This window comes from Cucurbita pepo, chromosome 13, assembly GCF_057944985.1.
Source record: "Cucurbita pepo subsp. pepo isolate OVF chromosome 13, ASM5794498v1, whole genome shotgun sequence".
NCBI classification, from domain to species: Eukaryota; Viridiplantae; Streptophyta; class Magnoliopsida; order Cucurbitales; family Cucurbitaceae; genus Cucurbita; species Cucurbita pepo.
The window spans coordinates 15,961,016-15,973,400 of NC_141810.1; the positions used below are offsets into that span (position 1 = coordinate 15,961,016).

General features: G+C 40.8%; 4 protein-coding genes across 5 annotated transcripts; 2 read left to right on the top strand and 2 right to left on the bottom strand.

Annotated features, from left to right (window-relative positions):
• Positions 1–479: 479 nt before the first annotated feature.
• On the top strand, positions 480–3,498 carry LOC111808753 (ACT domain-containing protein ACR6). Its single transcript, XM_023694912.2, has 7 exons — positions 480–1,010; positions 1,371–1,416; positions 1,558–1,672; positions 1,746–1,813; positions 1,936–2,541; positions 2,621–2,725; positions 2,816–3,498. The coding sequence occupies exons 1-7, from the start codon at positions 964–966 to the stop codon at positions 3,155–3,157; spliced, it is 1,329 nt and encodes a 442-aa protein (XP_023550680.2). The 5' UTR covers positions 480–963; the 3' UTR covers positions 3,158–3,498.
• LOC111808752 (Tetratricopeptide repeat (TPR)-like superfamily protein) lies at positions 3,445–6,974 on the bottom strand. The gene is made up of 2 exons (XM_023694910.2): positions 4,850–6,974; positions 3,445–3,804 (listed from the first exon to the last, which is right to left on the bottom strand). Exons 1-2 carry the CDS (start codon positions 6,501–6,503, stop codon positions 3,536–3,538), a joined length of 1,923 nt encoding a protein of 640 aa, XP_023550678.2. The 5' UTR covers positions 6,504–6,974; the 3' UTR covers positions 3,445–3,535.
• On the top strand, positions 6,913–11,626 carry LOC111808755 (actin-related protein 2). 2 transcript variants are annotated; one of them, XM_023694913.2, is made up of 15 exons: positions 6,913–7,046; positions 7,154–7,264; positions 7,379–7,513; positions 7,593–7,664; positions 7,747–7,825; positions 8,010–8,059; positions 8,133–8,236; positions 8,348–8,416; positions 8,506–8,569; positions 9,071–9,139; positions 9,268–9,351; positions 9,436–9,494; positions 9,607–9,673; positions 9,745–9,828; positions 9,915–11,626. In XM_023694913.2, exons 1-15 carry the CDS (start codon positions 7,005–7,007, stop codon positions 9,993–9,995), a joined length of 1,170 nt encoding a protein of 389 aa, XP_023550681.1. In that variant the 5' UTR covers positions 6,913–7,004; the 3' UTR covers positions 9,996–11,626. The 2 variants fall into 2 exon arrangements, with proteins under 2 accessions (XP_023550681.1, XP_023550682.1); XM_023694914.2 differs by lacking the exon at positions 7,593–7,664.
• Positions 11,444–12,186, bottom strand: LOC111809275 (glutaredoxin-C1-like). The gene has a single exon (XM_023695716.2). It carries the CDS (start codon positions 12,061–12,063, stop codon positions 11,686–11,688), a length of 378 nt encoding a protein of 125 aa, XP_023551484.1. The 5' UTR covers positions 12,064–12,186; the 3' UTR covers positions 11,444–11,685.
• Positions 12,187–12,385: the final 199 nt, after the last annotated feature.

Below are 12,385 nucleotides of genomic sequence, written 5' to 3' on the forward strand. Positions count from 1 at the left end.
ACTTGAAGGCTTCATCCCACTAAATAAATTGGTTTATTTTAGGGCGATTTAGTGTGAAAAGAATAATATGAATCATGAATTATAGATAGGGTTCCACTATAATTTTATTGCGATCAATTTCCCTTTATTCGTTAACAGTTTGGCAAGTGGTTCAGATTCTGCAACCTTTGTAAGTATATTCCCAGCAGCTGATTCCATACATATGGATAGAACAAAAGGGTTCAATCTTGAGAGTTATCTTCTCAATTTTGAAATTTTCATTAAGTGAAGCTATAAGATCATATGTTATGGATATGGATTTGAATGGGTTGATATGGAGTTAATTAGATCATATATATTGCGAGTTAAAAGAGAGAAATTATCATAAGTTAAAACTAAAATATATATTCTAATTATTTAGAAAGTGAAGCATAAAAAAAAAAAGAAAAAAGAAAAAAGAAAAAAAAAAAGGAGTGGGCAGTTTAGGAGTCAGCTCACGGTGAAATTGGCGGCAAGATAAGCGGCAACTCTCCGACCAAAGTCCCGCGGGTTAGATGACACGTGATCCGCAGCGCCCTCGGTGGTCCTCCACAACTTGGGCAATCGCTATCAATAATACCCACAAAAATTTTACTCTCAAAGCCTTTCCTCCAGTCGCCATGGAAATAGATATAGTCAAATCCTACAAATTAAGAAGCTACGCACCTAAACTTTCATTGCCTATCCTAAAACCAACACCCCACCTTCACCGTTTTCCTCCTCCAATCCACGCTTCCCTTCTGTACCTTTCCCCTTTCCCCTTTCCCCTTTCCCCTTTCCCTCTCTGCTTTACTTTTAAGCCTTCCCTTCTTCTTATTCTTCTTCCTTTTTGCTACTGCAAGGATTTGTTCTTCATTTCTACAGCTTTAGTCGTTTCTGGTTATAAGTTTTTGTGGGCTGTTCTTGAAGTCTGCTTCTGGGCGGAGATCGTGGAGGGTTTTCAGCATGGACAACGAGTATGACAAACTTATCAGGAGGATGAACCCACCTAGGTACTCCTCTTCCTTCTTATGGGCATCTCAAAATGATACGGGTTTTGATTTTCGACTCGGATGGTGTTTTAAATTCTTCGCCTCTGTGACTACTGGAAATCTGTTGAGTTTCCGTTTTTCTCCTCCAAGTTTCTTGGTTTTGCTGACTTCTTGGAGTAATGTCAACAATCAAAAGCAGATGTGGTTTGGTTTCTATTGCAATCCATTTACTCGAGTTGAAGTGAATGAACTCAATGATGTATTAGTTTTGTGGCTGTTTGTTTCTAGAATAATTCTCCTCTCTGTTTTACTTCACAATACAATTTCTTCTCTGCTTTTCTTCTTCTCATTTATTTTATTCATTCCCTCCCTTCCCTGCAGAGTTGTGATTGACAATAACGCTTGTAAGGATGCTACAGTCATCCAGGTGCTTTCTCTAGGATTTTGATCATCTTCAAGTCTGCCCTGCACTTATTGTTCTTCTTTTTTCTCTAAAAAAAAAAAAAAAAAAGAAAAGGTTCAATCATGAGCTAAAGATTGCTACCATTTCTTTCCTTCCACTCATTAGGTTGACAGCATGAACAAGCACGGGATTCTCTTGAAAGTTGTGCAAGTCCTCATGGATATGAACTTAGTAGTGACCAAAGCTTATATCTCCTCTGATGGAGGTTGGTTCATGGATGGTAAGTAGTTCTGACTTTTCAGTTACTTTGAATCTGAAAAGCTTAACCACTTATGGGTTACTTTGTTTTCCAGTTTTTAATGTTATCACTTGTGAAGGAAACAAAATCAGAGACCAAGAAGTGATAAACGCCATACAAATGGTAAACCACCTTTCAATTTATAGGATTTTAAACCCTTGTACATGTACTATGGGATAAATAAATGAATGTTTCATCTCTTATGAGGGTTGTGTTATAATGAGATTATTAACTTCACTACACAGAGGCTTGAAGTTGATGCGAGTTTTGTGCCATCTTTGAGGGAATCCGTCGGTGTGATGCCCTCAGAAGATCACACCTCGATCGAGCTGTCTGGTAATGACAGGCCTGGTTTATTGTCTGAAGTTTGTGCTGTTCTTGCGGACCTTCACTGTAATGTAGTAAATGCTGACGTTTGGACACACAATAATAGGGCTGCAGCTGTAGTGCATGTGACAGATGATGCCACTGGCGGAGCCATCAAAGATACACAGCGGCTCTTAACAATCAAGGAGTTACTGTGCAATGTTCTCAGAGGGAATGGCGAGTTAAAGGAAGCCAAAATGACCCTTTCTCCTCCTGGGGTCACCAGCACAGACAGAAGGCTGCATCAGATCATGCAGACTGATAGAGATTATGAAAGGGCTGGCCAAACAAGGCTTGAGGTTGAACATAAGAACTTGAGACCCCATGTTACTGTCTTGGATTGCACAGAGAAGGATTACACTGTGATTACTACCAGATCTAGAGATCGCCCTAAGCTGTTGTTTGATGTCATTTGCACTTTGACGGACATGGAATATTTTGTCTTTCATGGGATGGTCAACACTGGGAGAATGGAAGCTTATCTGGTAATTTTAAGATCCCTTGAACCATTTAAGCTTTTGAGTTAGTTGTGATTTAAAAGAAAACGGGTACTTTTCTTTTCAGGAATTTTACATAAGACACAAGGATGGGTTGCCGATTAGCTCCGAAGCGGAAAGAGATCGAGTATTGAATTGTCTTGAAGCAGCTATTGAAAGAAGGGAGTCTGAGGTACAAGAGAAGACATTGTTGAGTTTCTTTTGCTTATTGTTTGAAGTTGAAGTATCTGCAATATATAATGTTGTCTGGCTTCCTTTGCAGGGACTTAAACTAGAACTGTATGCAGAAGACAGAGTTGGGCTCCTCTCAGATATCACAAGAGTATTTAGGGAGAACAGCCTGTGTATCAGGAGAGCAGAAATAGCCACCAAACATGGAAAAGCAAAGGACATTTTCTATGTTACAGACATGACAGGAACCACCATTGATGCAAATATTGTTGAGTCCATTCGAAAACAGATCGGGGACGCCATGTTGCAGGTGAAACACAGCTCGTGCCTCTCTGAAACGTCCCCAAAGGAGACAACAACAGGAGTCTTCTTGGGGAACTTCTTCAAGGCAAGAACATTCCAAAATTTCAAATTGATAAGATCCTACTCTTGAAAGCAGCTGCTCTGCCCTTTGTGTGCATATTCTTTCACAAGTAAAAAAGATGCACAGATACACGATTAAGTTCAAGGGACAATGTAAATGTATAGGAACCCTTCCTTTTACCCTTACAAGTGAGAGGTTTGGAATAACTATAAACCCGGAAGAAGCCTACCTTCTTCTGTTGAAAGGCAAGTTTGATTGGATGTATGTATTTGTTGTCTTTTAAGAAAATGATGTGCACAGGACAGTGTAGTGTGAGGAAAATGCTTATTCTACAAAAATTGTAGAAAAGACTGTAAAGCTGTAATTATTGGCCTCAAACTCAATGGAAATAGATGCACAAAATTGCCTTCTTATTGTATGTTTGAAGATCTTTAGGAATATCATTCATCAATTGTTGAAACGTGATAGTTCTTGTATTGTTTGAAGAATCTGTAAAATTGGATCTGCTTTTGGAGAGGAAGGGAGAAATGCTAATAACTCACTGGATATAACAGACAACATTGATGGAGAGGTTTCTTGAACCCACTCCACATGTTGCTTAGCAAGTGGAACCTCTCCAGCATCTGCAAAACCTTTCAGTAAAGTTACGTGGGAGTCTGGGTGAGCAATGTCGCTTGTGAGACCACGGAGTAATTTGGAAGCAGCAAGGAAATGACCTGCAGTGTTTTGAACCCAAGCTAAATTAAATGAAAATATTGAATACAGAACCGTTTTCTGGTCCTACAGGACTCTTTGTAGGACAAAAAGAGGCAAGGAGGCTCGATGTGGACACTGCTAATTCAGATGATGAGTGTTAGGCAACATAGCCGACAAGGGTGTAGTCGAAGAGATAACTCCAAAGAGAGTGATTTGGCCAATAGAAGGGAGGATATTACAGGGTCAACAATGGCTTTGGTTGTTTATGAAGAGGGTCTAGGTAACAAATGGGTGTAATCTAAGAGATAACCTATAACAGTCTAGGTTTGGGCTAAGGCCCACCGCTAGTCGATATTGTCTTTTATGGACTTTTTCTCAAGGTTTTAAAACGCGTCTGCTAGGGAGAGGTGTGGGGAGAATGTTTCATTCATCTCTCCAACCGATATGGGATCTCACAATCCACCCGCTTCAGGGCCAAGCGTCCTCGTTGGCACTCGCTCCCCTCTCCAATCTATGTGGGATCTCATAATCCACCCTCTTCAGGACCTAGCGTCTCGTTGGCACACCGCCCGGTGTCCACCCCCTTCGGGGCTCAATGTCCTCGCTGACACACTGCCTGGTGTCTGGCTCTGATACCATTTGTAACCCATCAAATTCATCGCTAGCAGATATTGTCCACTTTGGGCTTTCTCAGCCTTTCCCTTTCAGGCTTCCCCTTAAAGTTTTAAAACGCTTATGCTAGAGAGAGATTTTCACACCCTTGTAAAGAATATTTCGTTCTTTCTCCAACCGATGTGTGATCTCATATAACTCCACAAGAGAGTGATTTAGCCGATAGATATTACAGGGTCAGGGTCAGGGTCAGGGTCAACAATGGCTTCGGTTGTTAATGAAGGGTGTTATCCAACAGATAACCCAGGAGAGAGTGATTTGGGCCATAGAAGAGGTTTTGTAAAGAAGGGTCGTCAAGTATGGCGGTGACTATGGGACTTGTGTGAGAAACAAATGACTCCAAACTAGAAGCATATAACAAGCACACAAGAATTAACCAGGGAAGTGACTTGCCTCCTTTACACAGACACAGGATAAAAGTGCTCAGCAAGGTTCCCGCAAGATTTACATCCTGTTCAACACACTTGCTAAACACTTCAAAAGCAGCTTCCAGTTGTGATTCCTGACAGAGCCGTTGAAGCAGGGACGTGTAGATTGTAATGTCAGGTTCCACCTTTTTTCCAAGCATATGACGGTAGAGCACCAAAGCTTCCTCCATCTGATTGGATTTCGAAAACTTTTGAATGAGGATGTTATACGTCTTTAAGTTACCTCCACAGCCACTGGCAAACATCTCATCCCACAGCTTCCTAGCAGGCCGAAGTAGGTCTTCTCTACAACATGCTTCTAGCACAGAATTGTAAAAGTATACATCGGGGGCAAACCCATTTTTCTTCATCTCTTGCAGAACACCATAGGCCTCTTTCACCATTCCAGCCTTGCATAAGAATGAAATTCTTAAATGATATCTATCATAATCATCGAAGTAGTTATGTTTACTCAGAACTTGATAAACTTCCAACAGTTCGTCAATCTTTCCATGCTTGCATAGATTCCTACTCAGATTTCTTAAAGTCAGGAGAGTCGGGAATCGCTCTTTCTCGACCATCAACTTCAAGAACATAATAGCAGAGGAAGGATCAATGGCAGCGACTGATCCTATCAGCACATTAGAAACATCTTCATCCATGGGAAAATTTCCTCTCACAATAACTTCACCTAACTCTTTAGCTTCACATATCCGTCTCCCAGCTATTAAAGCAAATAAGAACTCCTTATAATCATGAAGCCTTGGAGCTACCCCCAACTTTCTCTTCTTCTTCAGGGTTTTCTCCCTGTCAACCACACTCCCTGCTGACTGATATGCTTCTCCAAGAATCCAATACGTCAAAAAGTCAGGCTTGCAACCCCTGTTCTTAAGCTCATCCAAAATATTTGAAGCTTCTGAAAGTCTAGATGCCCCACAGAGCCCATGAATGATCAGCGTGGCAACGACAGATCCATTGATCTCCGAATTATTGGTCATAGCATCATCCAGCATGTTCAAAACTTTAACTACATCAGCGTTTCTACAAACCCTCCATATAAACACACCAAATCCAAGAGTGTTGAAAGGAATGCCTTTAAGAGACATTTCATCGAACACTTTCTGGGCATGCTCAAAAAACCCATCAGAAGCAAGAGCAGCCAAAAGCGAATTACATGGTTCGGATCCAATAACGTGGGTAACTGAAGTAACCTCCTTAAAAACCAGAAAAGCATCATGTGTCTTCTTGCCAATGATCAACGAATCAATAACAGAGTGATAAACAGATAAATCGAGACCAATTCTCTGAGTTTTTACCTGTTTCAAGAGACTATGAATGGCCCCAAATTGGCGTGAAAGAGAGAGAGACTTGAGAACCGACTTATAGGATTCAGAATTGTGGGCGAAACCAGGTTGCTGAGAAGCCCAATTGAAGAAACCGAGAGCGAGGGAGTGATGACTGAGAAGATGAGGATCGATGACTTGAGAGACAAGCGATGGATTTAGCGTTTCGCGAAAACCGAGTCGATGCAAATTCTGCTCCAGTGAAGGGGTCCATGATCCAGCCGGGCTTGTGTGATTTGAAATTGATAGTATGGTTCTGCTCACTCGAGTAGCTAATTCTTGTAAATGGGGTTTCATTTCAAAACTGCGCGGGAGTGAACGGCTTTCGTTTCTGAGTCCGTCCTTCCTCGAATTGTCTCCTTTGGGAGTAATTGATGAACAATATGGAGGCAAAATGAATTATCATGATTGAACTTAAAAAAAAATAATAATAATGATAATAATGATAATATTTTTTCCTCGAAATTGGATTCAAGCATTAATAAAAAATAGTTCATGGATTGAACTTGATTGATATAATTCACCAATAATTCGTAGATGAACTTTAATTTCCTTTTAATGAAAATGTATTAATTCCAACTTAAGATTTACAATTGCAATTCTAAAAAAAGGATATTTTTTTTGTTTCTTTGAGATTGGTAAGGAAACCTCGTGTAGGCTCATGGGTGATCTGTGTTCGTGTAGTATTTCTCTTCCGTGCTTTCCTTACCTTCTAGTTCACGCCATCGCAACCCAACCAAATCGCTCTTAGAAAAGTGGCAGCCACTACCATCTGCTACAAAGCCGCATCGCGACGGCATGGATAATCGGAAGGTCATCGTCTGCGACAACGGAACTGGGGTATCTCTTTCTTCTTTTAACCGCTGCTTCAACCTATCGATTTCTCCCCCCTCGATCACCCTCTTCTCGATTCGGTTACCTAAAATTAGATCGTTGATTAATCGCAGTATGTGAAATGTGGATTCGCCGGGGAGAATTTTCCCACATCTGTGTTTCCTTGTGTGGTGGGGAGGCCCCTGCTTCGCTACGAAGAATCGCTCATCGAGCAGGAGTTGAAGGTTCGCAATTTCCCTGTTTTGTTTGTGTCGCTCATCGAACAAGAATCGCTCCTCCGTTTTCATTTGAATATTGTAGTCACGTGAACTGAGAAATCATCTCTGAATTACTCCTAGGACATTGTCGTCGGAGAAAGCTGTGCAGATTTGCGTCATCAACTTGATATAACCTATCCAGTTCACAATGGAGTTGTCCAAAACTGGGATGATATGGGTCATGTGTGGGACCATGCCTTTTTCAATGAACTGAAGGCAAGGATTTTGTAGCACTTACAATCAGCATTACACATACAATGCTGAACTAAATTGCTTCTGTGTTTGCTGCCAATAGATAGATCCAAAAGAATGTAAAATTTTGCTCACAGACCCACCTCTGAATCCTTCAAGGAACCGTGAACAAATGGTTTGTGAGCTTTGATTTGCTTTCAATTTTCTTTCAATTTCATTTGGTTGGTGTAATGAGTTGGGTCAATTTAACCAAACAGGTTGAGACGATGTTTGAGAAGTACAACTTTTCTGGGGTCTTCATTCAAATCCAAGCAGTTCTAACTTTGTATGCTCAAGGTGCTTATAAAGATGAATGAAGGTGTACCTTCCCTTGTATATTTGGTTAGTAGATCATAATTGTTGAACAGAAAAGTAAATATGATTACGATGCAGAAGAAAAAGGCATACACCTATGGTAAACACCCTCAAATTCACTCTTGTTTTTCAGCTAATTCTTCACTCATTCTTCTTCCTCTGCCAGGTTTATTGACTGGGTTAGTCATCGACTCCGGTGATGGTGTCACTCATGTGGTAAATAATTTACATATTGCTGAACTCTTTTATCTTCCTTATGCTTATTGAACAAAGTAAATTTGTTGTCCAGGTTCCAGTTGTTGATGGTTACTCATTTCCTCATCTTACAAAAAGAATGAACATAGCTGGGCGACACATTACTTCATATCTTGTCGATTTACTCTCACGGAGAGGGTGCGAATTGTTTTTCATTGAACAGTCGATATCAAAACTGGATGGAAATTAAGAGATTATTTCTTCAGTTAAATGGATTGTTCTTTGGCTAACACATACAACTTCTTGAAGGTATTCGATGAATAGGTCTGCTGATTTCGAGGCTGTTAGGGAAATTAAGGAGAAGTTATGCTATATAAGGTCGACTAAACAATTCGACTTCGTATGCTTTTGATATGTGCTTGTTCACCGCGCTTTAATGATACATGTACGTATGTATATATGTGCAGTTATGATTACAAGAGGGAATATCAACTGGGGCTTGAGACCACCATTCTTGTCAAGAACTACACTGTAAGTCACCTTTCGAAATTCTTTGAAGAGTTCAACTTAATCATACTCTGTATAAGTAAACTCCTCTGACTTCGATTGAAGATTCTGGAAGTTCACAACAGTAATAATCCTAATGGACCTAGCTATATAAGTAACCACTCCAGGTTGCCTCAACTCAACTAAGACAGCATATTCTTAGTTGAAATACTCGAATATTAACATTCCCCACAACAATGTCGAAAAATATCTACCGTGGCTCAATTTTTTTATGCGTGTGCTTCGAATGACCCAAATAGGGTTTTGGTTTTAAGCGTGTACATACACTTTTATAGACTATATTTCTTTGAAATTTGGGTCGAAATCATTGCATTTGAACTCCAGGTTTCGTATTCTTGTTCTGACATGATTTGCAGACTTTTTTTGAAGTTTGTTGATTTGAGAGCTCTTTTACTTGGTTTTGGTTTTACTGAGAGTTGTGTTTGATGTTATTTTAATTTCACGTGGATGATTTACTTTAAGCAGCTTCCAGATGGAAGGGTGATCAAAGTTGGCACCGAACGTTTTCAAGCTCCTGAGGCGCTTTTTACTCCAGTAAGCCTGTGATTTTTAACAAAGCTTTCTTTTTCTTTGTTCAACATTGTTATGTGCACTGTACTTATAACAATGTTGATTAAAACAAGGTTGATTAAATAATAAATGAAGTTCGTTCCTTGATGCAGGAACTGATAGATATTGAAGGGGATGGCATAGCAGATATGGTTTTTCGTTGCATTCAAGAAATGGATATTGATAATCGGATGATGGTATGGTTAGATGTTTGATATGATTTCAAGAAATGGATATTCATTTTTGATGTTAAAGTAAATATGAATGCCATTGGTTTGCAGCTTTACCAGCATATCGTTTTAAGTGGTGGGAGCACAATGTATCCAGGATTGCCTAGTCGGTAATTACTTTATGTTTTTATCTGCAATTACTTCATAGGGTTGACCCGTAATTGGTGTTTAATATGTGTTTAGAGCTTGAGTACATGGGTGACTAATTGTAATAATATTCAGTTTGGAGAAGGAAATAGTTGAGCGCTATCTCGAAGTGGTGTTGAAGGGAAACAAAGATGGTTTAAGGGTAATATCTAATCCGATCCCGTTAGCTATTAGTTATTATATGTGCCTGTAATTAATCTGAATGATCCATAGAAACTGAGATTGCGCATAGAGGATCCACCAAGAAGAAAGCACATGGTGTATCTGGGAGGTGCAGTCCTAGCAGGAATAATGAAGGTATGTTTGAGTATGGCGATATCGAAAACGTTATTAAACAAGCATTTGAGAAAAGAGGAGGTCACTGTATGTTGTGACACATCCAGGATGCACCTGAGTTTTGGATCAGCAGGGAGGATTATCTAGAAGAAGGTGTTGGTTGTCTAACAAAATGTGGGCAGGCATGAGTTTTTGGGAATCAGTTGGTTCTTGTTTCCTCTCCACTTTACCTCTATTTTCTTTGGTTCCAGAGTTGTAATGCAATCACAACCTGTTTTGAACTCAAACATCGGCGCCTTCTAATTTGTTCTTCAAAGATTCAATCTCAGTTTATTTCTTTATGAAGTTTCAAATATTAAAACATCTACAAATATTAAAACTCTATATTATCAAAAAATTGAACCTGCTCTTCCACCAGATTTCAAGGACTTAGCCCTTCCAAACTCTTCAAGTGTTTGTGGGTCAAATGAAGAATCATCAACGGTGGTGGTGAGTGGTGAGAGGTAAGTTGTGAGATCCCACGTCGGATGGTTAGGGTTGCGTTTTAAAACTGTGAGGATGACGGCAATACGTAACGGGTCAAAGCAAACAATATCTAGTGGCGGTAGGCCTAGACTATTACAAATGATATCAGAGCCAGATATCGGGCGGTATGCCAATGAAGATGTTGAGCCCCGAAAGAGGTGGACACCAGATAGTGTGCTAATGAGGACGCTAAGCCCCGAAGGGAGGTGGACACTGGGTAGTGTGCCAACAAAGACGATGGGGCCCGAAAGGGGGTGAATTGTGACAATATCTACTAGCGGTGAGCTTAGACTGTTACAAATGGTATCAGAACCAAACAATATCTACTAGAGGACGCTGAGCTCTGGAGGGGGGTGGACACAAGAGAGTGTACCAACGAGGAGGACACCAAGCAATGTGGGAATGAGGACATTGAGCCCTAAAGAGGTGGACATGGGACAGTGTGCCAACAAGGATGTTGGGCCCTAAAAGGAGACGGAATGCTGGACTACAACTACCTCGTGGCTGCCACAACAAGAAGAAGATCAAGAACCAAGGGAATCCGCATCTGCCGCCACTACTACGACCGATGCCATCGCCACTGCTGCCACCACGAAAGCAGACTCAAATCAGCTCAACCATAGCTTGATGGGTCGGAGCAGGTAGATCTTTATTATTAACCTGGAGTGGAGGGTGAAGTTGAGATCTACTTAGATGGGGAGAGGCAATTTTTAAAACTTTTGATTTTATATATTCCCATTTAAAAGCGTCGGAACAAGATAGTGGACTGCACATTCTTGCATGTGCACATGTAGTTGCTTTCAGGAGGAGGCCCCGCCATAGACGCCGTACCAGAAACCTGCTGGTGCTCAACCAATTGAATTCCACGCAATTGGAGAAGATCTTGAAGGCCCAACGCCAAACATGTTCAACTGCCACGTCGGGAACTTACTACCAATTATCCGGAATCCCTCGTACTTCATAGCATTTGCTGCTGTTGGGGTGCATGGAGATGCTGACGAGGATATAGTTTCTATGAATGTTTAACTACTTATTTCCAACCAAAATATCAAATTTGGAATAGAAGTATTTGTAAGGTAAATGGAGAAAACAATTAAAGAGGAGTAAAAATGTGTTGATTAAATACTGAGCAAATACAGAGGAGGGAGATAAACAGCGATTACATTTCTGTCTGATCAAAGGAAATGATGGGAAGAAAGTGAACATTAATAATTAGTTGAATAATTAGTATGTCCAAAGTGGTGGGGACTGACAAATCAAACCCAGAAAAAGAAAAAGAAAAAAAAAAAAAGAACACTCAACCCTCCTCTTCCTCTGTAAAACTTTAAAGAAAAGAAGCAGAGACGAATGGAGTCAAAGCCAGAGAGCTCCGGCGTCTTTAAGGAGAGGGACAAGGGTGCCACTGATATGGGAGGCCATGACTCTATCCATGGCACCCACCAGCTTACCACCAATAAACACGACGGGGACGGCAGAGGAGGTTCCCAAGAGCGTCATCAAGGCCTTCTCCATCTCCCCACCTCTGGGGTCCTCGTCCAGCTCGTGCACTGTTGGATTCACTCCCATCCCACAAAACAGCCGCTTTATAGCATGACACATGCAACACGTACTAATGCTGAATATCACCACCGCGTTCTCCGCTGCCAACCTCTCTATCCGCTCCACCGGATCCTCAAGGGCGGCGGTGGTGGCCATATAGCACCCCCAAGATGGCGTGGTTTGGTAATGCATGTTGTTCACAAACAAAAAAAAACAAAGCGCAGAAGATGGATGAATGGAATGATGAGAATGCAATTATTATTTATAGAGGGGAGGGTTTGAAAGATTTGAGAAGTTGGGGGGGGGGGGGGTGTGTTGTTGAATTTATCTTTTTAAGGGACAGCTTCTGAGGTTCTTAATTTAATAAAAGGACCAAAAAGCCAAAAGCTTTGGTCTCCCTCTAAAAGTAGAAGAGAGATAGTGGTCAGCGAACGCATGCGATATCTCAAAGACAGAGAGGAAGACCCTGGACTTCCCATTTTTTGAACTATAATGAAGAGAAAAAGAAAAGTGA

Excerpts from the sequence above, each read along its gene's own strand:
- LOC111809275 (XM_023695716.2), bottom strand. The coding sequence starts at position 12,063 with ATGCATTACCAAACCACGCCATCTTGGGGGTGCTATATGGCCACCACC.
- LOC111808755 (XM_023694913.2), top strand. The coding sequence starts at position 7,005 with ATGGATAATCGGAAGGTCATCGTCTGCGACAACGGAACTGGG. Across the intron at positions 7,265-7,378 it reads TCATCGAGCAGGAGTTGAAG|GACATTGTCGTCGGAGAAAG; the intron begins GTTCGCAATTTC and ends AATTACTCCTAG. Across the intron at positions 9,674-9,744 it reads GAAACAAAGATGGTTTAAGG|AAACTGAGATTGCGCATAGA; the intron begins GTAATATCTAAT and ends AATGATCCATAG.
- LOC111808752 (XM_023694910.2), bottom strand. The coding sequence starts at position 6,503 with ATGAAACCCCATTTACAAGAATTAGCTACTCGAGTGAGCAGAACCATA. Across the intron at positions 3,805-4,849 it reads CCTGTGTCTGTGTAAAGGAG|GTCATTTCCTTGCTGCTTCC; the intron begins GCAAGTCACTTC and ends AAAACACTGCAG.
- LOC111808753 (XM_023694912.2), top strand. The coding sequence starts at position 964 with ATGGACAACGAGTATGACAAACTTATCAGGAGGATGAACCCACCTAG. Across the intron at positions 1,011-1,370 it reads AGGAGGATGAACCCACCTAG|AGTTGTGATTGACAATAACG; the intron begins GTACTCCTCTTC and ends CCTTCCCTGCAG. Across the intron at positions 1,673-1,745 it reads TGGAGGTTGGTTCATGGATG|TTTTTAATGTTATCACTTGT; the intron begins GTAAGTAGTTCT and ends TTTGTTTTCCAG.